A 21,401-nucleotide genomic window follows, 5' to 3' on the forward strand; every position below is an offset into this window, starting at 1 on the left:
GGACAGCGCTGTCGCTGGCTAGAAGATGGCAGTGGGGAAGGCCTGGGCGAGCCCTGCTGTGTCTCCTTGTACGTCCATTCCCGCTGAGCTGATGCCAGCCGAAGCCCAGGCCGGGAAGGGGGCGGCCCGGTCTAGTTCCCAAGGGGTCCCCGGCCTCCGAGTCATCCCGTTCCCCAGCCCCAGGGCCAAGGGGGCGAGGCGGGAGCAGAGGCTCCGCCCCGGGGCGGGGCGCGGCAGCGGGCTCCCGCGGGGTCCCGGCGGGCGGGCACTCGGCGGCAGCGGCGCGATGGAGGCGCCGGCCGAGCTGCTGGCGGCGCTGGCCACCGCGCTGGCGCTGCTGCTCGCCTGGCTGCTGGTGCGGCGCGGAGGAGCGGCAGCGAGCCCGGACCCCGCGCCCCCGGCCCAGCCCAGCGCAGCCCCTCCCGAAGCCCCGCCCGGGCCCTGCGCCCCAGAGCCGGCGGCCGCGCCCGCGGGGCCGGAGGAGCCCGTGGAGCCCGTGGAGCCCGCGGCCGCGCCGGCCCAGGCGGAGGAGCAGGCGGCCGGGGCGAGGCAGGTACGCACCGGGACCCCATCCCCGGGGGCCAGACGCCGGATCCCAGCGTCCAGGCCGGGTCGCCCCAGGGAAGCGGGGGCTGGGGGGAGCAGGGCGCGGGGCGGTGGGAATCGCAGGTCCCGCAGCGTCGCCGGCCAGTTTGCTGGGCTTTTTTCCCTTCTTTCCCTGGCCCGGGGCCCGCCCCGCCCGGCCTGGCGTCAGGGGTTGGAGATCCGGCTCCACACCCACCCGGGCCCACCTTCGCGGATCCGCGTGCCTGTGGACCGGGCGGGTAGCAGGGGGAGAGCTGTCCCGGCGGTTTGAGAGCCGGATCCAGAGTCGGTGCCGGCTTCTGTGAGGCCCAAAGGATGGGTCATTGTCTGGGCCTTTCCGGGCTGCGGGGGTGGGGGGGTGCGGGTTAGCCTCACCTGCTCCCAGGGACAAAGTCCTCCTGCCGCCCAGCTGGGCACCCCCGTGCCAGTCCCCCCAGCCCCCGCCCCAGGCCCTCAGCTTGGCCCTGACCTCACTGCCTTGTCTCCGGACATCCGCTGGGCTCCCTTCCTGCTGGCTCTGTGCACCTTCTGATGGGCCTGTCTGGATTGGCTCCTGAGCTCCCTTTTCAGGTGAGGGGGGTGGGAGCCGGGAGACCGCTGCTGGCATGCAGGTGCCCCCTCTGCCCTCGCTGGACACAGTGGTTTGCACTGGAGGGCGCCCTGGGGGTGGGGCGGAATCTGGGCCCAGAGGCCTCTCTCTGCTGGGTGTGCCAGACCCCTAGGGCAGGAGCCGGAGCTTTGACAAGTGGGTGATGAATTGCATGCTGGGAGAGGATTCTAATCAGCCGCGAGTGTGGCTGTGCCTCCCCGAGTGTGGCTGTGCCTCCGGAGCTCGGGGAGGACACGGCTGAGGACGTGATGGCTTGGGCTTGCTCCCGTGCTTGGGATTCCTGTCTCTGGGACGGGAGGCATCGGCACCCCCAGCCTCTGCCGTTTACACACTGGCCTTGTGTCCCTTGGCGGCCACGCTCAGAAACGTAAAATTCCCTAGGGAGAAGAACTTCCCGCACGCCCTGGCGTCCGTGGTGCCGCTTCTGTGGGGGCCTGTGTGCCGTTTGGAGAACGCTTGGGAGTTCACGCCCCAGGCCGGCCCGCCAAGGCTGTGGCTTGTCCCTGCACAGCACCCCGTCCTGAGAGAGCGCCCCTCGGGAGAACTCTGTGTCTGTCAGTCCTGCACTGCAGCGCTTGTCCCTCCTCTTAGGGCTGGCAAGCCCCCCACCCACCCCCACAACGCCTGCGGGCGCACTCGACTGTGCAGAAGCCCTGCGTGGGGGCTTGGGGGATGCAGATGGCATCACGCCCTCCCTGCCCTTCCCGGGGGCGACTTAACCAGAGAAGGAGCTGCCGAAATAGACCCGGGCATTTTCAAGAGCTTCCGGTACTTCCTTCCGCCGAAGATCACGGCGTGGAGGGTTAGCAGGAAGAAGGCGCCCTGGGGAGAGTAACTCAAGCGAGCCTTAGGAAGCCTGGGTGATGCCCCAGCCAGCCCCCTTCGTGCAGGGAGAGAGGCGGGAGGGAGGAGGCGGGCGACCCCCCTGCTCTCAGCCGCTGGAGCCAGGGCCTGGAGCGGTAGCTCATCTCCCTCCTCCCCGTGTTCCATTAAGGGCCCCTCTTCTCAGCCAGGCCGGGCGTCTGGGGCAGCTGCTGCCTGTGACAGGCCCATGGCTGAGAGGATCAGCAGCCCGGGCAGGCACCCTCCAGCTGCCGCTGTGGAGCACGGGGGAAGAGGCCCACCCCGCTGGGCCCCTGCACGGCCAAGGACAAGGTGGAGCACGGGGGAAGAGGCCCACCCCGCTGGGCCCCTGCACGGCCAAGGACAAGGTGGTGCACGGGGGAAGAGGCCCACCCCGCTGGGCCCCTGCACGGCCAAGGACAAGGTGGAGCACGGGGGAAGAGGCCCACCCCGCTGGGCCCCTGCACGGCCAAGGACAAGGTGGAGCACGGGGGAAGAGGCCCACCCCGCTGGGCCCCTGCACGGCCAAGGACAAGGTGGTGCACGGGGGGTGAGGCCCACCCCGCTGGGGATGAGGTCCACCAGCCTGAGGCCTGCGGAGCGAGGGCTCCTCCCTCCCCTGTCCAGCGCTGGCCGAGTCAGAGGAGGGGGCAGGAACATTATATCACCAGAGCCTCTTTCCACGGCCCCCACGGTGATGGGTGGGGGTTGGCCATGGAGGAAGCACGCCAGGCACACCCCACCCACGGAGAATTGTCTGGAACAAGAGCTGGTCCCCTCCCTGAAGTACTTGTGGAGGATCACCAGGCCGACCCTGCATTGTAGGGTGCCCGGCCAGGGGTCCTCGCAGAGGGTCGAGGGTCACTCCAGCAGTACTCTGTACCAGAACTCAGCTTAGAGCCTAGCTCCATCCAGCACCAGGGAGGGAGCCTCACAGGGCAGCTGGCCAGCATCCCAGACACACAGGAGCAGGGCAGGGCATGGGCACGGACACCACGTGACACTTGAAGCCAGCCTTGGTCCTTGGCGGAATTCTCGGTTGTATTTTTTTTAAAGATTGATTTATTTATGTATTTGAAAGGCAGGTGGACAGAGAGGGAGAGGGAGTTTTCCAACCTCTGGTTCACTCCTCTGATGGCACCAACAGCTGGGGCTGGGCCAGGCCCAACCCAGGAGCTGGGAGCTCCGTTCAGGTCTCCCATGGGAGTGGCAGGGTCCCAAGTACTTTGGCCCTCATCCGCTCCTTTTCCAGACGTGGGAATGGGGAGCTGGATTGGAAGCGGAGCGGCCAGGACTCAAACCGGCACTCCCCTGTAGGATGCCAGTGTCCCGAGGGGCAGCTTAATTAACCCACCGCCACAGTGCTACCCCTGCGCCATGGTTGGACTTCGGACCATGGGTGGGGGTGGGGAGCCGTCAGGTCATTTTGGAGGTAATGGGGACATTTTTAAAGGAATAGTGTCTCAGACGGTTTTATTGGATCAACATGGGATTCCGGGGGTATGATCCTGGCACCATGGTTATGTAAGAAACCGTCCTTATCCTCAGGAGGAAGCATCCTGGAATGTTTCGGGGTGGCGTGCTGTGGTCCTAGCAGGTGCACATGCGCAGACCATGTGTGTGTGTGGACCGAAGGCAAAGGTGGCAGGAGGTTCACCGTTGGTTTAGCCAGGTGAAGGGAGTACAAGTGTTCACTGTATTGTTCTTCCCAGTTTTCTGGAGCTTTGAGATTTTTGAAAATTTTTATTTTATTTGAAAGGCAGAGTTACTAAGAGGGAGAGATACAGAACCATCCCCTGCTTCACTCCCAAATGGCTGCAATGGCTGGGGCTGAGCCAGGTTGAAGCCAGGAGCCAGAACTTTTTCCCAGGTCTCCTACATGGGTGCAGGGGCCCAAGCACTTGTTCCATCTTCCACTGCTTTCCCAGATGCAAACAGGGAACTGGATCGGAAATGGAGCAGCTTCTCGAACCGGTACCCATGTGGGATGCCGGCTCTACCCCCTATGCCAAGGCTGGCCCAGGGATTTTTTTCAAAATCCAGTGTTGGGGGGCCAGCGCTGTGGCGTAGCAGATAAAGCCGCTGTCTGCGGTGCTGGCATCCCATATGGTTCGAGTCCCGGCTGCTCCACTTCTGATCCAGCTCTCTGCTATGGCCTGGGAAAGCAGTGGAAGATGGTCCAAGTCCTTGGGCCCCTGCACCCACGTGGGAGACCCGGAAGAAGCTCCTGGCTCCAGATTGGCACAGCTCCGGCTGTTGCGGCCAATTGGGGAGTGAACCATCGGGTGGAAGACCTCTCTCTCTCTTTCTCTACCTCTCCTTCTCTCTGTGTGTAACTCTGACTTTCAAATAAGTAAATAAATCATTTAAAAAAAAAAAAAAACTGTTGGAGACAAGAAACCTTGAAGGGGATTTCCCAGTGGGCCTTGGTTTTTCAGGCCGACTGGGCTGCTCAGCCTCCGTCTGTGCTCGGTGGGCAGCTCGGCCCTGGGCACCCCTGCAGCTTCCTGCTAGGCCATCCACCCCCGAGCCTCTGCCCTGCCCTGTCCTGTGGACACAGGTGTGCCTCCTGGAAGTCACAGAGATCCTGGCCGCCCGAGCCGTCGAGGGGCAGTGAGCCCCTTCCCCATCCTCTGTCCTGACTCGGAAGTTGAAGCCAGGGAGTGGAGGGCCACGTGCATCTTCATGTCACTCTGGGGTCCTGCCACTCACAGCCAAGGGCTGATTAGACTGGGGAACCACGACCACGGTGTGGGCGGATTCAGCTTGTGGCCGAGGGCTCTGTCCTTGGTTCGCCCAGGCAGCCCTGGAGGAAGCCGCCTCTAACAGGAGCACCGATCCCATCACAGCCCCGTGACCTCACCAAACCCCAGATACGGCTCTGGCCTTCAAACGCCCTGGCACTGGAGCCTCAGCGTGTAAGTTCTGGGGGTGGGGGGTACAAACCTTCTGCTCCTAACAGGCCTAGTGATTTGCTGAGGGAAAACTGGAAATAATGCAACTGGCCATTAATTAGGCCATCGGATGAATTAGCCAACCGGCGTGAAAGGAGTAAGGGAAAGAACAGAACACACAATGGGAACCGTGTGCCCACAGCAGCCGAGGAGGGGCCGTGAATGTGCTCCGAGGTGCACGAGGGCGTTTTGTGATGTTGTTTCAGCTCCCAGTTTAATTTTTTTTCTTCTAAGAAGGAAGCTCAGGGATTTTCCCAATGACTCAACTTTGTTCTTTTTTTGGAAACAGAGTCTTGGCTGTACACAGAACATTCAGCTGTCAGTTAAACTTGCTACTTAGCAAGAAGTGCTACAGCTTCAAAGAGCAGGTGCAGCAGGGCTGGTGGTGTGGCCCAGGGGGTGAAGCCGCCACCTGTGACATCAGCACCCCACGGGGAGGGAGCACCTGTTCTGAGTCCTGGCTGCTCCGCTTCCATTCAAGCTCCCTGCTGTGGCCTGGGAAAGCAGTGGAGGACGGCCCAAGTGCCTGGGCCCCTGCACCCCCATAAGAGACCCGGATGGAGCTCCTGGATCCTGGCTTTTGGCCCTGGCTATTGTGGCCATCCGGGGAGTGAACCAGCAGATGGAAAATCTCTCTGTGCAACTCTGCCTCTCAAATAAATAAATAAATCTTTAAATAAATAAGTAAATAAATAAATAAATGTGTTCCCAGGCACATTAGCAGGGATCTGGATCCAAAGTGGAGCATCCGGGACTCAAATCGGTGCTCCTGTGGGACGCTGGTGTTGCAGGCAGAGGCTTAACCCCCGTGCAGCACGTGTCTGGCCCTCTAGGCAGCCCGGCCTGTGACTGAGACAACCCGGGCCTGTTCTCGGCAGGGACCTCATTTGTGACCTTGGTGTTATAGTCACCGTGCCCTTATCTCTTGGGGAGACATTGCAAACCCCCCCCATGGACACCTGAGAATATAGATATTATTCAAGTCTATTAAGCTGTTTTCGCCTGTACATACCTGTGATAAGGTTTGGTTTCGCAGAAAGAGGCTAAGCACTAACTGATATAGGAGAATAATTGTATCAACATATCGTAATAAAGTTATTTAAAAAGATAGGAATTGTTCGTTTCCGGAATTTTCCATGCACCCCAGTTGACTGTGGGTAACCGAAACCACAGATGAGCAAGGGGCTACAGGTCAGACCCCCGTGAATCGCGGGACAAGGAAATAGCCCCAGCTGGGGTCTGCAGTGACCCCTGCCCTGGGTCCCCTCTGCTGGCGGAAACTCCGAGGCCTCCTTGAGGAGTGAAGAGCCGGCCGCCTGTCTGTTACCGCGTGTCCCGCCGGCGTGGTCACCGCCACCCAGCCTGCCTCTGCCCGACAACATGATTTTGTTCTCTCTGCGTCTGCTTTTTGCCAAGCCCCGCCTGTCTTCCCCATCCCGAAGGGTGGAGACGAATTCAGCTCCTTCCCCACAGACATGGGGGCTGCCCCCAGGTGGTGTCCTCTGGGGGGAGCAGGTGGTTTTCTGAAGCCGTTGCCGTCCTCCAATCCCCTCTGTGGGAACATTGCCGGACACGGGTCATCTGATAGGATTGAATCCGGGGAGCTGAGAGTTTGTGTCCTTGCGGGGACCTGCGGCCAGAGCCCAGGATCTGAGCTCCGCGTCTGTGTGGGCGTGGGCTGTGCTGCTGGCCTTGGCCTCCCCCTCTCCCTCCCCGCCGCCCCCTCCACCACTCGGTGGCTTCCCCCAGCTCTGCCTTTGCTCTTGCTGGAAGCGTTCCTGCCCACAGCAGCGGCCAAAAGGCTGCTGGCCATGGACGCCACGGCCGCCTCCCCCGGCCCCAGCCTCTCCCACTCCAGGACACGGCGCCCAGCCCGCTCCCGGAGCCCCCACCCCCACGCCCCCACGCCAGCTGCCTGCGTGGTGAGCGCTGCCTCAGGTTCCTGCGTCTGCCCCAGAGTCGCCCTGGGCACTGTGTCCCCCGTCTTGCGGGCTCCTGCAGGCCAGACCCGCATCTCAGCCCCTGCCTCCCTGCCCCACCCCCTTAGGTCTCTAGGCTGCTGGCGCCGCACTCAGTACATTCCAGACCCTCACCACAGCCCCTCCACGGCTCAGCCTCGCTCCCACCCCGCCACAGGGGCCTCCCCCTTGCTTCTCTGGGTTGTTCTCCTCACTCGCCCATCTCTGGCCCTCAGCTGGCGGACCCCACCCCACCCCCGTCCCCACCCCCCTGCCCCCGCGTGTGCCGGCCTCTTTGGCTTTCTTCAAGGCACTTAATCCCGTCTGAGGTCATCGTTTATTTTGGTGTGCATTGTCTGCCGCACTGGCACGTCGCTGCAGGGAAGGGGCCCTGCCCCCTCCCCCCAGCCCAGGCTCCTCTGACAGGCCCAGCGCTCGACCGACCAGAGCTGAGCTGGAAAATGAGTAGTGACCACAGCGCCTGCCCTGTCTGGTTTCTCTCCCTGCCCTAGGCCACCCACCGGCCCGCAGTCTTTCTCTGGAGCCGGCGGTGCGCCGCACCCCAGGTAGAGTTCAGAGACGGAATAACCCACGGCTGATCCAGCGCTTGCTTTGGTTTTTTGTTTTAGGATTTATTTTATTCATTTGGAAGGCAGGGTTACAGAGAAAGGGAGAGACAGAGCTCTTCCATCTGCTGGCTCACTCCCCAAATGGCCACAATGGCCAGGGCAGGGCCAAGCCGAAGCCAGGAGCCAGGAGCTTCCTCGGGGTCTCCCACATGGGTGTGGGTGCAGGGACCCAAACACTTGGGCCGTCTTCTGCTGCCTTCTCTGGTGCATAAGGAGGGAGCGGGATTGGAAGAAGCGTGGTTGGGTTTCAAACTGGCGCTCCGATGATACGGGTGTGGGTGTCCCAAGTGGTGGCTTGGGACACTGTGCCACAACACCAGCCCCTCATCTCTTCTGCGTGTCCCTGTGCGGCCACGTGGCCCCTGCTGGGAGTGGAGTTGGGCCACCCCAGCGGGTTCCTTTGCACTGTCACCACTTTAAGGACCCAGTCTCGAATTGCAGCTGGGTGTGGGACTTTGGCACAGAAAGGGGTTGGGGGCTCAGTTGAGCCCTGACCCCCAGTGCCATGTGACGCTCTCAGGACCCAGGGCACGTGGGACTCCACAGGGGTGGCCCTGCAGGAGGTCTGCGGCCAGCACTCTGAGCCCTGTCGCCTTCAAGGCCCTGGAATGAACCTGCTCCTGGCTGTGTGCTCTGCTGGGTCCATGTGACCCCCAAGAGTGGCCCTGACAGGGGCGGGGAGCACAGCCACCTGGGGGCAGAGGGACTCAGACCACAAGGGCTGAGGCCAGTGGCCTCCCGGTTCAGCCCTCGCGGCCTCGCCTGGGCTCCAGCCTCTTCCCAGGTGTCCTCCTGCCTCTTGCCTTGCCCCCTCCAATGCCCCCCACTGACGGCTCCAGGGTGCTGCGCTCATCCTGTTGCCTCCCTACCTGCCGGCCCTCACCTGTTGTGGCCCTCACCTGGGCTGCAGGCCCCGCCCCCAGCCTTCGATGACGTTTTTCGGCACTTAGGCCTGCCTCCATGCTGTCTGGGGTGAGGCTGTCGCACCCCCAGCCTCCAAGCCTTTTGCCTGGCTGTGCCCTCCTGCGGCTGCCTGGTACACCCAGCTCACACCCCGCCAAGGGCATCGCCGCCTCCCTCCCTCGGACCCAGCCCAGCCCCCAACCCTTGCTCTGACGAATCACACGGGCCTGAAACCTGGGTCTAAGACTGCACATGTAGGGGCCGGCACGGTGGCATAGCCGGTGAAGCTGCCACCTGAGATGCGGCATCTGTATGGCTGCCAGTCGAATCCCGGCTGCTCCGCTTCTGGTCCAGCTCCCTGCCGTGGCCTGGGAAAGCAGCAGAGGATGGCCCAAGTCCCTGGGCCCCTGTACCCACGTAGGAGACCTGGAAGAGGCTCCTGGCTCCTGGCTTTGGTCTAGCCCAGCCCTGGCTGTTGTGACTGGGGAGAGAACCAGCAGAGTGAAGACCTCTCTCTCTGTAGAACTCTGGGTTTCAAATAAAAATAAATAAATCTTTTTAAAAAATAGGGAGAGAGAGATGCCAGTTAAAAGGAAAAACCAGATGCTTCCCGGGTGCTCAAGGACGCTCACTCCCATGGGAAACAGAGTCTTGTCTCACACCGCCAAGCCCTGGGCACGGGGGTCCTGCAACGCAGCACCACACCCCCTTTAATTTTTTAACAGAGTTTTTTTTTTTTTGACAGGCAGAGTGGACAGTGAGAGAGAGAGACAGAGAGAAAGGTCTTCCTTTTTGCCGTTGGTTCACTCTCCAATGGCCGCTGCAGCCGGCGCATCTCGCTGATCCGAAGCCAGGAGCCAGGTGCTTCTCCTGGTCTCCCATGGGGTGCAGGGCCCAAGCACTTGGGCCATCCTCCACTGCCTTCCCGGGCCATAGCAGAGAGCTGGCCTGGAAGAGGGGCAACCGGGACAGAATCCGGCGCCCCGACCAGGACTAGAACCCGGTGTGCCGGCGCCGCAAGGCGGAGGATTAGCCTGTTAAGCCACGGCGCCAACCTAACAGAGATTTATTTACTTATTTGAGAGGCAGGGTAACAGAGCGAGACTGAGAGACGAGAGAGAGAGAGAGAGAGAGAGAGATCGAGATCTTCCATCTGTGGTTCAATCCCCAGATGGCAGGGAGTAGCCCAGGCCACAGCCAGGAGCCTAGAACTCCATCCGGGTCTCCCTGTGGGTGCAGGGGCCCAAGCACTCGGGCCGTCTTCCGATGCTTTCCCAGGGGAATTAGCAGGGAGCTGGATTGGAAGCAGAGCAGCCGGCACTCAAATTGGCGCCCATATAGGATGCTGGCATCGCAGGCGGTGGCTTTATCTACTATGGCACAACGCCAGCCAGCCCCCAGAAGAAAATTTTAAAACACCTGCCAGTCTCACTGTTCCAAGACACCATTAGCATTTTTTAGAATGTATGGAGTGAGTGTGTTCTATGCATGTGGTTAGAAGACACGAATCAGAGTGGGCAGCGAAGATGGGGAGACGGCCACTGCTGCGTTTCCTGGGAGTCCATCCACAGACTTTTTTTTTTTTTAGAGATTTATTTCATTTATTTGACAGAGTTACAGAGAGAGAAAGAGGTCTTCATCCACTGGCTCACTCCCCAAATGGCTGAAACAGTCGAGCTGCACCGATCCAAAGCCAGGAGCTTCTTCCAGGTCTCCCACGCGGGTGCAGGGGCCCAAGGACCTGGGCCATCTTCTGCTGCTTTCCCAGGTCACAGCAGGGAGCTGGATCAGAAGTGGAGCAGCCTGGACTCGAACCGACGCCCACATAGGGATGCCGGCACTGCAGGCCAGGGCTTTAACCTGCTGTGCCACAGCACCGGCTCCTCCAGACTTCTGCTCTGTGCCTGTGAGCCTGAGTGTGTGCGTCTTACCTCGCTGTCAGGCAGGTGCACAGCCACGCCCCCTTGGCAGTGCTGGGCGCTGCGTGGGAGCCGCGTGCTGAGACGTCCCAGGAGTCGGTGCTCTGGTGCGCAGGTGAACAGAATAATCTCCAGAGTGTGGTTAGCGCCACGTGAGGCTGGTTTTCGTTCTGTCTTGGTTTCTGTTGTGCACAGTCAGACTTGGGGCAGGAGATCTCCATCCCAGAGGGCGCCAGCTCGGGCGCTCTGCTGGGTGACAAGTGGGCGGGTGTGGACCGCAGCCCGAGTCCTGACCTGTGCTCCGGCAGCCTTGCTCCCACTGGCAGGCGCTGAGAACCATGGCCGCTCCTCCCTGGTGGCCTTCCGGGCAGTGAGCACAGCTGCTCTGGGGGCTCAGGGCCTCAGCTTTGCCTCTTCTGACCCCCGCGGGGCTTGTGGGAACTGTGCCTCTCTCTTGGGCCCAGAGCCTGCTCTGGAGGCTGCGGCTGGCTAAGCCTGGTATGCAGTGCGCCACGCTGCCCCCACCCCCACTGCCCAGCAGCCTGTCCCCGGCCGTGCTCCCTCTCTCCAAACGCAGCTGCTTCTGCCCGCCGGGCCTCCGAGTCCCGGTCACCCTCCCCCGTCCGCCCCTCCCTGTGCCCTGCGGCCCGCGAGCTGGAGCCCATCTGCACGTCCCCCCTCATTCTGCAGCACCGAGGCCATCCGGGGACATTCCTCTGGCCATCTGGCCGCCGTGTCTGTGTGCGGGGGAGGCCCCGGCCAACAAGGCGGAGCTGCAGTTTTGGGGAGGTGGACATGGAGGCAGCCAGGGCCGCGGACGGAGCAGAGGGGGAGGCTGCGGTACCAGGCAGCTTCATCCAGGCACCTGCCCTGTGCCGTCTGCCAGCTGGTGGACGGGGTCCCGAGCCCACCTCCGGAGGCTGGGGAGGGTCAGGCTCAGAGGCTGCAGGCACGGGTCAGAGTGTGGTCCTCGGTGCAGGCTCCCCGCCCCTCGCCCACCCGGGTTTGCACTGGCGTCACCGCCTCCACCTGGTTGGCAGTGGCTGCAGGACAGGTGCTGGTGCTGGTGAGGTCACCCCGATCTTCAAGGCTCCTTCCTCTCTCCCTGCTTCCCGCCGGCCCTCCCCACTGCCCCAGGTGACTGGCACCGCAGGCAGGCGCTGACCCCACCTCTGTCTTCCAGGAGGAGGAGCAGGACTCCGAGAGTGAGAAGGGCCTGTCCCCCCTGTCCCCCGAGGGGCCTGAGGAGGAGGATGGTGAGTGCACAGCGGGGCTGGGGCCGGGCTCGCCAGGGACGCCAGGAGCTGGGGTGTGAGAGGCAGCAGGAGGGGTGTGGACGGAGGGACCTGCTCCCCTGTGACCCCCCACACCTGCCTGCCACTCGCCAGGGACGCCAGGAGCTGGGGTGTGAGAGGCAGCAGGAGGGGTGTGGACGGAGGGACCTGCTCCCCTGTGACCCCCCCACACCTGCCTGCCGCTCACCAGGGACGCCAGGAGCTGGGGTATGAGAGGCAGCAGGAGGGGTGTGGACAGAGGGACCTGCTCCCCTGTGACCCCCCACACCTGCCTGCCACTCGCCAGGGACGCCAGGAGCTGGGGTGTGAGAGGCAGCAGGAGGGGTGTGGATGGAGGGACCTGCTCCCCTGTGACCCTCCCTCCCCACCGCCTGCCGCCCACCTCCTTTGAACGTTGCACTTCCTCCTGTGTCCCTGGGGTCTGCTCCTGTCCCGTGGCCTGAGCTGGCTGCAGGGACATGGGGGGGGCACGGTGGGGACAAGGGGGAGGCTCCTGAAGTGGCCCAGGGCACACCCACCACACCCGCTCCCAGCCTCTCCTGCCACCACTTAACTCAGCAGAGTGGGGAGGGGCTTCAGGCCTCAGCTGGCGGAAGAGAGGGTGGGCCCCGCCCCTCTGCAGGGAGCAGCTCTGCTTCCCGGGGCTAATTGATTAGTGGCGCTGAAATTATCTCCCCGAGAGGGTTCAGGCAGGCAGAGAGGAAGCCCCCTCCCCCGCTCCCCAGGGGCCTCTCACACTGGGAATCGGAGGCATCTGGGTACGGCCGGTCAGGAAGCGCACAGCCAGCCAGCCAGACCTGCCCCCGCCGCGCTCCGGCCGGAGCCGAGCATCGCTGTTTTTAAATTGTTATTTATTTCTCGGACAGACAGAGCTCCCATGTGCAGGTTCTCTCCCCAAATGCCCACAACAGCCAGCCTGGGCCCTGCCAACGCCCGGAGCCCAGGTCCCACACGCGCGGCAGGAGCTCAGTCTCTCTCTCTTTTTTTAATATTTTATTTTATTTTTATTTATTTGAGAGTTAGAGTTACAGACAGTGAGAAGGAGAAACAGAGAGAAAGGTCTTCCGTCCACTGGTTCACTCCCCAGATGGACGCCATGGCCGGCTTGCTGTGCCGATCCGAAGCCAGGAGCCAGGTGCTTCTCCTGGTCTCCCATGTGGGTGCAGGAGCCCAAGGACTTGGGCCATCCTCCACTGCACTCCCGGGCCACAGCAGAGAGCTGGCCTGGAAGAGGGGCAGGCGGGACTGGAACCCGGTGCACATATGGGATGCCGGCACCGCAGGCGGAGGATTAACCAAGTGAGCCACGGCGTATTTTTAAAAAAAAGTGTTGGAGTGAGTATTGAAGTCAGGCCTCCATCGTGGGATGTGCGCCTCCCCAGCGAGGCTGAGTGCCCGTCCAGGCTGTGTCTTGGAGCGACTCCCTGGCCTGCTGGACGTTCTAACTCCAGCACCCACCCCGGGGCTCGCTAGATACCCAGGAATGAATGACGAACGGAGGAATGATGCTAGAAACGTGGTAGCTGCCTCCCGAGGGGACGGTCTAGCCCCGGCACTTGGCTGGGGCGAGGGAGCCTGCAGGGCGCCGGCCAGCTCGCTCGCTCTCTCTCTCTCTCTCTCAAGATTTATTTATTTTTTTGAAAGGCACAGTGAGAGAGAGAGACACCGGCCGATGGGAGGCTCCTGGCCAGCAGGCCTGCCTCACCGAGCGGGCAGGAGGAGGTCAGTGGCCCTGGGCCCTGGCACAGGGCCCAGCCAGCCTCCCCAGAGAGGCTGCACCCGCCTGTCTGGCATGGAGCGCACTGGGCTTGCAGGCTGCGGCTCGGCCGGCGCCAGGTGCCAGGGCGCGCGGGGGGTGCCGGCTAGCCTGGCCTTGGAGGGGAGCTCCTGGGCTGGAGCGGTTGAGTTCACGTGCAGGTGACACAAGGCAGCTGCGAGCATCCAGCCCTGGGGCGGCTGGCGATGTGCCCGGCCCTCTCCCCGCCCAGGGAGAGGGAAGGGGGCTGCCGAGTTGGCCGGGGTGGGAGTGGGGTGGGGGAGGGGGGACACAGCGTCCGAGCCAGCCTCCTCTCCGTAGGAGATGCCTTCTCCTTCAAATACAGCCCCGGGAAGCTGAGGGGGAACCAGTACAAGAAGATGATGACCAAAGAGGAGCTGGAGGAGGAGCAGAGGTAGGGAGCCCCGCCCACTCCCTGCCTCTTCCTTTAGGGGTCGGGGTCTTTCCTGCCTGCTGACTCTGGGCCGGGCTCCACCCCTGCAGGCCCTGGCTGGGAGGAGGCCCCTGGGGACTGGAGGTGGGCGGCCTGCCGCTGCTGCTGGTCCCCCCCCCCCACATAAAAGAAAATGAGACATCAGCAAAGAGCCCCCAGGCAGGCGGCTGGCTGCTCACTTGTGCAGGGAGCCCACGGCAGCACTGACAGAACTGATCCATCACTTCAGGGCCGCCGGCCCCGCCCAGGCCCGCGGTGTCATTTTGGATCTGTTCTGCTCTGGGGAGCTGGAGGCCAGGGCAGCTGCCAGCCAGAACTGGGGCCTCCCCCGCCCGCTTGCCGGCAGGACACCCCCCTGCGCCCCCTGGGCCCTCTGGTCTTCCCTCGGCATCCTCTCCCCACTCCAGGCCCACGGCTGAGGGGTGTGGGGCAGCCGGGGATGCGTGGGGGGCACAGGTGGGCTGTCCCGAGACCCTGGGCACACGGGAGCTGCCTGGAGCCTGCGGTTCAAGCACAAGTCCCAGGGGCAGCAGCACCATTTTCTGAGCCTGGTAACCCCGAGGGGCCGGCGGGGTGAGCAGAGGCACAGGGCTCGGGGCCGGGGCGGAAGGCAGAGCTCAGGCCTGGGTGGCTGGGTGGCGCTGGCGTCAGCGCTTCGGAAGCCCGGTGTGACTCGCTTTGCTGCCTTTGTATTTCAGGATTGAGCTTACCTCTGACCTCACTTCCCTGTAGCGAGTTCCCTAGGTCCTGAGCCACAAATTGCTTGCGTACCCTTTTGGTAAGGAGACAGATTTCTCAGGCCAGCAGGCCCCCCATCCCGCGCTCCTGTGTCCCCGTGGTCCCAGCCTCCCCTCCTCCACCACCTTGTAACCTGGAAGTCCAGGTCCGCCCCTCCAGAGCCCTTCTTCTCAAGCGAGGGGGGCGGGGGTCGCTGGCAGGGAGGGGCCTTTCCCCAGGGGTGGAGGTTCCTGGAGCCCCCCCCCAGGGGGGGGGCCGGCTGGATGCTGTGCTAAAGAGGTAGGGGGCTGTCGTCCTGGGGCCTCGGGCGCCACAGGAATGGGCTGTGGTCACCCAGCGGCCTTGTCACATGGCTGATGTGGCTTGGGTCTGGCCCTGGGGAGGGCGTGGCAGAAACCCCAGGACCGGGACAGAACAGGCAGGGTTCTGTGATCACAGCCAGGGCTGGCCGGTCCCCGCCCACAGCCCACCGCCTGCTGCTGTCAGTCCAGTGCCCCTGGAGCCCAGCCACGCCCACTGGTTTTCCGGTGGTCTGCGTCCGTCCGTCCTGGTGGCAGACTTGGTTGTTTCCACAGGGACCGTCTGGCCCACGAATCTTAAACAGTACCTGACCCTCTGCAGAAGGGGGCTGTGGCCCTGGACAGGAGGGTGGGGGAAGGCCTGAGCCACCCACCGTGCCTCGCAGGCCCCTGCCCTGTGTGGACCTGGGTGGACCTGGGTGGACCCTTAGAACAGGAGAGGCCGGGTGGTGGATGGCGGGCCAGGCCTCAGGCGGGGACTGGAGTGCTACTGCTCCCCGCGATCAGAGCCGGGACCTCCGAGAGCTGAGACTTCCCAGGGCCGGAGGAGGCCCTGCACCGCCCCCCAACCCCGGCTCCACCCCTCCCACACCCTGCCCAGGCCTCTGCTCCGGGGTGAGGGAGGAGCCCCCACTGCTGATCTGCACCCAGCCTGAGTCGAGGAGAGGCTGGAGTTCATGTCCACCCCCACGGCTGCCCGCCCTCCAGCATGCGCCCCACGGCCCTCCCTGCCTGTGACACCCGCCCGCTCCCTCCCCTGCATGTGCTCGGCCCCAGTGCTGCGTGGGGCCCTCCATGCTACGCCCACCCCTCCCGCGGGAACTCTTGGGCTTGCAGAGGCTACTGGGCTGGCTGTGTCTTCGTCTCCGATCCCACAGCTCCCCCGGGGGCTGGGAGAACCCCTCCCAGCTGCGTGCGGAGAGCTGCCCTGGGCCGGCCACAGTGACACGCGTGCTGTCGTCACGCCACTGTCTTCTTTGCCTGCCAAGTTCCTCCCTCCCCAGCTCTGTGTCTGTTTTCTGATTCCTTTCCTGGCACTCAGGGCCCCTGCTAAGTTGCAAGGTGGTTAAGGATGCATAGCGCAACTTTATTTTTCTTTAAATATTTATATATTTGAAAGGCAGAGTGACAGAAAGGGAGGGAGAGGAGAGAGAGAGAGAGAGAGAGAGAGGAGAGTCACCCCAAATGGCCGCAATGGCTGGGGCTGGGCCTGGCCAAAGCCAGGAACTTATTCTAGATCTCCCACATGGACGCAGGGGCCCAAGCACTTGGGCCACCTTTGGCTGCTTGCCCAGGCGCATCACAGGGAGCTGGAGTGGAAGTGGAGCAGCCAGGCCTTGAGCCGGCACACACATGGGATGCTGGTGCTGCAGGTGGCGGCGTTGCCCGCTGTGCCGCTGTGCCGTCCCCCGCCCCGGCTTTGAATGCATTCGCTCAGTCAACGCATTCGTGTCGAGAGCCTAACTCCTCCGTGGTTGCCGGCCCCAGCATTCCCCAGAGGCCTGGGTTCGCAGCGGGCCGAGGGGCAGAGGTGCCGGCTGGGCTCTCCGAGTGCTGACCCGGGCAGTGCCGTCGAGGTCCGTCAGCCCCGAGGGCAGAAAGTGGTCGGGTCTGTAATCTGCAGGCAGCGGCTGCTTCAGACCCTGCACGTCCGCCCCCCCCTTGGGTCTCCCTCTGCCCAGTGGGTTCACTCACTCCCCCTTCCCCGCCCCAGGGGAGCGGCCTCCCCATCGCCTCCCAGAGCCCGTGAAGCTGGCACGGCTTGGCTGGCCGGCGGCCTGGCTGGCCCATGGCTTGGCTGGCCCATGGCTTGCTGGCCCATGGCTTGCTGGCCCATGGCTTGCTGGCCCGTGGCTTGGCAGGGCAGAGAAAAACGAGGCTGCTGGCTCCTCCATTATCACAGGCTGGGCTGGCACGGACAGAGCAGAGCCCCGGCTTCGGCATTCGGAGCTCTGCCCCGCTGTCTAGGCCCTTTGGGGAGCGCACACAACTCCGCGGGCAGGTGTCTTGCCCTCCTCCAGGGAGAGGCGGAGGCCCCACAGCTGTCCTGGTTCTTGCCCAGGTGTCCATCAGTCAGGCCTGCATTGGAATCGGCCTGTTAATGCACGTTGACTCCCACCTCCAGAAGGGGGCGCCAGAGGGACAAAGTACACCTGTTCCCGTGAAAATCCGCGTAGAAAGCTGGGCCAGTCTTTGACGGACTGTGGGGGAGCACAGAGGGGACAAAACCCAGCCCGGGGGAATCGGAGATGACCTAGGACGATAGGCACTTCGTGAGCCCAGCCACGCGGGCGGAGATCAGAGAGGCTGCAGGACTCAGTTGCCCAGGTACCCAGGTACCTCCACGGATGCTCGGTGCGTCCGTGGGCAGCCAAGCTGGGCAGAATCAGCCCAGGGCAGTGCACGCTCTGATGGTGCCAGAGCCGGTCTTGCTCCAGGCACGAACAGCGTGTTTGAGAAACCAGCGCCCCACGTGGCTTCTGCAGTTCCAAACGTTCCCCTTCCTCATCCCGCCTCCCCGTCTCCGCTCCCACGGCACCCGTGAGGTGGGATGAATGACATACATGATCTCTTTTCTCCCTATTTCTCTTTGCAGAACTGAAGAATAACGAAGTTACCCTTAGCCTCCTCCTACAGGTGTTTCCTTTGGGCACCCTAAAAGCCTAAGAGATAAAGTGGGAACCCCAGCAAGGACCCCCACGGGCTCCCCACAAGTCTGCTATGTGGGCTGGCGGGATCCTGGGGACCCCTTGGCTCTGCCCTGTCAAGCTGACGGTCCTGAGTTTGAGCCCACCCCCGCTCAGGCTCCTTCACCCCACCCCTCCCACCTTAGGTAGCCCTGAGTTCAGGCTCCCAGCCTCCTCTTCCTCACTGAAGCCAGGACACAAAAGACCTTGAGGTGGGACAGCCCGGGGAGGCGCTCACCACCAGCTCCCCTCCCCTGCGGCCCGCCTCTCTCTGGGGAGGGATGACAGGCGCCCCGTTGATACCGGGCAGCAAAGAGCCAGTGCCGCGGGAACCATCTCCCATTAGAGAAGCCTTGGACCCAGGCCTCTCGCGCCCAGACGCCTTGGCCCTGGCGTCCCCACCAGCCCCGCCGAGAAGCAATAACAGGGCTCACTGAGCACGGGGCGCTGGACCCTGCCTTTGGCTGGAGGGTCTCAGAGATGAGACTGGCCACACAACGAGACCAGCACCAGATCAGTTTCTTGGAGTTTTGTATCTGACATTTATACTATACCCACAGATTTTCAGCTCATAGATGTGTTGGTTAAAACTCTTCTTTTTTTTTAAAGTTTGTAGAAAAAAAAGGTTTTCCATGTAAAGGCAGGCCAGGAGATGCCCGTTCCCAGTGCCAGGGGCTTCCCTCTGGGCGGGACGCAGCCAGCCAATGCCTTCCACGCAGCCCACGCCCACAAGTGCGAGACGCAGCCCCGTCCCCAGGCGGCAGTGCCAGCGTCCCTCCCCAGGCTGGTGTCTCGTGGGTACCTAAGTCGTGACTCGCCCACGCGTGGCCGTGGAGGCCTGTCTGCAGACTTCCTGACCGCGGCCTGCGGCCCCCGAGCCCGCTGGCCTCCCGGTGGCTTGGAGCCCTGTATTTAGCCTTTATTCAGTCCAATAAATTTTGAGTAGATGACATCGGCCACCGTGTGTTTCTTCAGCTGGCTTTGTTTCAGTCCCATAGAACGTGAGGCCGCGTTCACTTTGGGGCCTGTTACTCTCCGGCAGAGGGCGAAGGCACAGGGCCGCCCTGGCGGGAACACACAGACCCACACGGGGAGACGCGCACGCACGCATGCCCCGCGCAGCCTGCTCCCTGGGCCTCCGCTCCTGGGGTACAAGGTACAGCTCGGAGCCCCGTGCGCCCACACGGGGAGCTGACTGCAGGCACCACGTTCCCGGGTGACAAAGGAGGCTGGGAGCTGGGACTCCGGTACCCAGTCCTAGAATCTTCTCAGGGAGGGAAACGTCCCGTGTGGCAGGCGGAAGATGGGGCGTCAGGCCGGTGCCGCTGCAGCAGGAACGGGACGCTTCCCAGAGTGTTTGGAAAATGGACTTAGACGATGTTTATTTTGGTGCGCAAAAGATTTTTAAATTCATGCATCTGAGAGACTCTCCAAAAGCAATTCATGCAAATGCATATTATGAAAAAATGATAAAAACGATGCATGGATTTCAAAACTATTTTCCTGCCCAAACTTATCAATCCTAATTTTATTTGAAAGGTAAATATAGAGAGAGAGGAGACAGTGACAGAGTGAGAGGAGATCGTCCATCTTTGGGTTCACTCCCCCAGCGCCCCCAACAGCTAGGGCTGGGCCAGAGTGAAGCCAGGAGCCGGAACTCAATCCGGGTCTCCCACGACCTATATAGCAGGAGCCCAGGTACTGAGCCGTCACCTGCTGCCTCCCACTGTGCACGCGAGCAGGGAGCTGGGGGTGGAAGTGGAGCAGCCAGGACCCCATCCCAGGCAGAACCTGTGTCCCAGGCAGAATCAGCCGCTGGTGAAACGCCCTCCCCCTGCCCTACATTTTCTTCCACGGCCTTTGTGAAGCCCCGTTGTTTCTTAGACGTCTAAGACCCCCCCCCCCCCCCCGCCTTCCTGGCCCTGGGCAGTGACGGCTGCTGCTGGCCTCACAGCTGTGCCACAGCTCGCACCGGATGAGCGTGGAACGTGACTCCCTGGCAGGGAGGGGCTGCGAGGGCTGGCCCCGCAGGTGCCCGGCCTGCGGTGAGATGAGTAGGGAGATGCGGCCACGAGGACCAGCCTGGGGCCCCAGCGGCGCAGGAGACCATCCTGGTGCGGCATTTGCAACAGCACTGTGTCCCCACCCCTGCTCGCCGTGTGTGTGCCGGGGGAGCTGTCCCAGGCCGGCACCCGAGGTGTGGCTGAGCCTCAGGGAGGGAGAGAAAGGAAAATGCTCCCGGCCCCAGAGGCCGCGCGGAGCCAACACTGAGGCCGGTCTTGGGCCTCCCGCGTCCCCTGATGCACCGGGCGTCTGTGCACATCTGGAAACGCCTGCCCTTGCTCCTCTGCCGGGCACCCTCGTGCCCGAGGCCCCGCTGTCCACACCCGCGGCGTTCTCTGCACGCAGGCTGTCTCTGACCTCTGTGGCAATAGCTCTGAAGCCCCTTGTTGGGACACACACTCCTGGGTGCCTCACCGGGACATGCGCCATTAACAATAAAACGAGGCCTGATAAAGTGGGGAAACTGAGGCACGGTGCCCCCAGGGGAGCCCTGGAGTTCCCAGGCCTCCACGGTGAGCCTGCGACTTAGCCACCCAGTGCCTAAAACCCTGGAGTGGAGAGCGTCCCGCCAGACCACTCCCGCGTGGGTTCCGTTTTATCCTCTGTGTTTTCTTCTTATCGTGGGGCTGGGGACGGGAGCGGCCCGGCCCGCGCGTCTCCCTCCCTGCGTCAGGGGCGTCTTTGTCCTCTTGTGCTTTCTCCTCGGCAGACTGCAGAAGGAACAGCTGGCCGCCATCTTCCGGCTCATGCGGGACAACAGCGAGACGTTCGGGGAGATGTCGGAGGGCGACGTGCGGGAGCAGCTGCGGCTCTACGACATGTAGGCTGGCCCTGCCGCCACAGCACCTGCTGCACCCAGGCCTCTGTAGCTTGTCAGGCGTCCAGACTGCGTGGCATAGATTTGTCGATCGTTCTATAGCGTCGGCCGAGACCGTCTTCGGCTTCTGCCTGCTGGTGAGGTTCCAGCTGTTGCGTAGGCCAGGGCCTGAGGCTGTTGCCATATTTTTAAAGATTTATTTATTTGAAAGGCAGAGTCACAGAGAGAGGGAGAAGGAGAGATCTTCCATCTGCTGGTTCGCTCCCCGAATGGCCACGATGGCCAGGGCTGGTCCACGGTGAAGCCAGGAGCCAGGAGCTCCATCCAGGGCTCCCCCTGTGGGTGGAGGGGCCCAATCGCCCGTGCCCTCATGGCTGCAGGGGGTGCTTTCCCAGGACTGGACTCTGGAGACGCCACTGGACACACAGCCCACGTCACAGTACCTGGGGTCAAACCCTGGCTCCCACTCTGCCTCCTGCTTCCTCCCGGCGCCCACCCTGGGAGACAGCACACGGTGGCCCTGAGAACTGGTTCCCTGCCACCCCTGTGGGAGACTGGAGCTGAGTTCCTGGTTCGCCAGCTGTGGCCTGGTCCAGTCCTGGCTGCCGCGGGCACTCGGGAAGTGGATCGGAGGATCGGAGCTTTCTGTGCCTCTGCCTCTCAAATAAAAACTTTTTAAAGTAAAAAGAAGGCGGGCCTGTGTGTGGAGACAGAACCTCACCGGAAAGCGTTCAACAAGGTGCCCACGTGGCCTTGCAGGAGCGCCCGGGGTACCGGGTGTCGCCCGCTCCGGTGAGCGGGCGAACGAGTGACGATGACGATGGAAACGGTGGTGGCCCCCTCACGCCACACAGGCTGATGGCCTCCCTGGCAGGAAAACCCACAGTCTG

General features: G+C 62.8%; 1 protein-coding gene across 1 annotated transcript; it reads left to right on the forward strand.

Moving 5' to 3' along the window:
* Nucleotides 1–25: 25 nt before the first annotated feature.
* On the forward strand, nucleotides 26–21,201 carry MXRA7 (matrix remodeling associated 7). Its single transcript, XM_062216169.1, has 4 exons — nucleotides 26–553; nucleotides 11,585–11,657; nucleotides 13,774–13,867; nucleotides 20,404–21,201. Exons 1-4 carry the CDS (start codon nucleotides 26–28, stop codon nucleotides 20,516–20,518), a joined length of 810 nt encoding a protein of 269 aa, XP_062072153.1. The 3' UTR covers nucleotides 20,519–21,201.
* Nucleotides 21,202–21,401: the final 200 nt, after the last annotated feature.

This window comes from Lepus europaeus, chromosome 18 (assembly GCF_033115175.1).
Source record: "Lepus europaeus isolate LE1 chromosome 18, mLepTim1.pri, whole genome shotgun sequence".
NCBI classification, from domain to species: Eukaryota; Metazoa; Chordata; class Mammalia; order Lagomorpha; family Leporidae; genus Lepus; species Lepus europaeus.

Bases quoted from the DNA above. Each gene is read 5' to 3' on its own strand.
- MXRA7 (XM_062216169.1), top strand. From the start codon at position 26: ATGGCAGTGGGGAAGGCCTGGGCGAGCCCTGCTGTGTCTCCTTGTACG. The intron at 11,658-13,773 runs GTGAGTGCACAG...TCCTCTCCGTAG, and splicing joins GGGGCCTGAGGAGGAGGATG to GAGATGCCTTCTCCTTCAAA. The intron at 13,868-20,403 runs GTAGGGAGCCCC...TCTCCTCGGCAG, and splicing joins GAGCTGGAGGAGGAGCAGAG to ACTGCAGAAGGAACAGCTGG.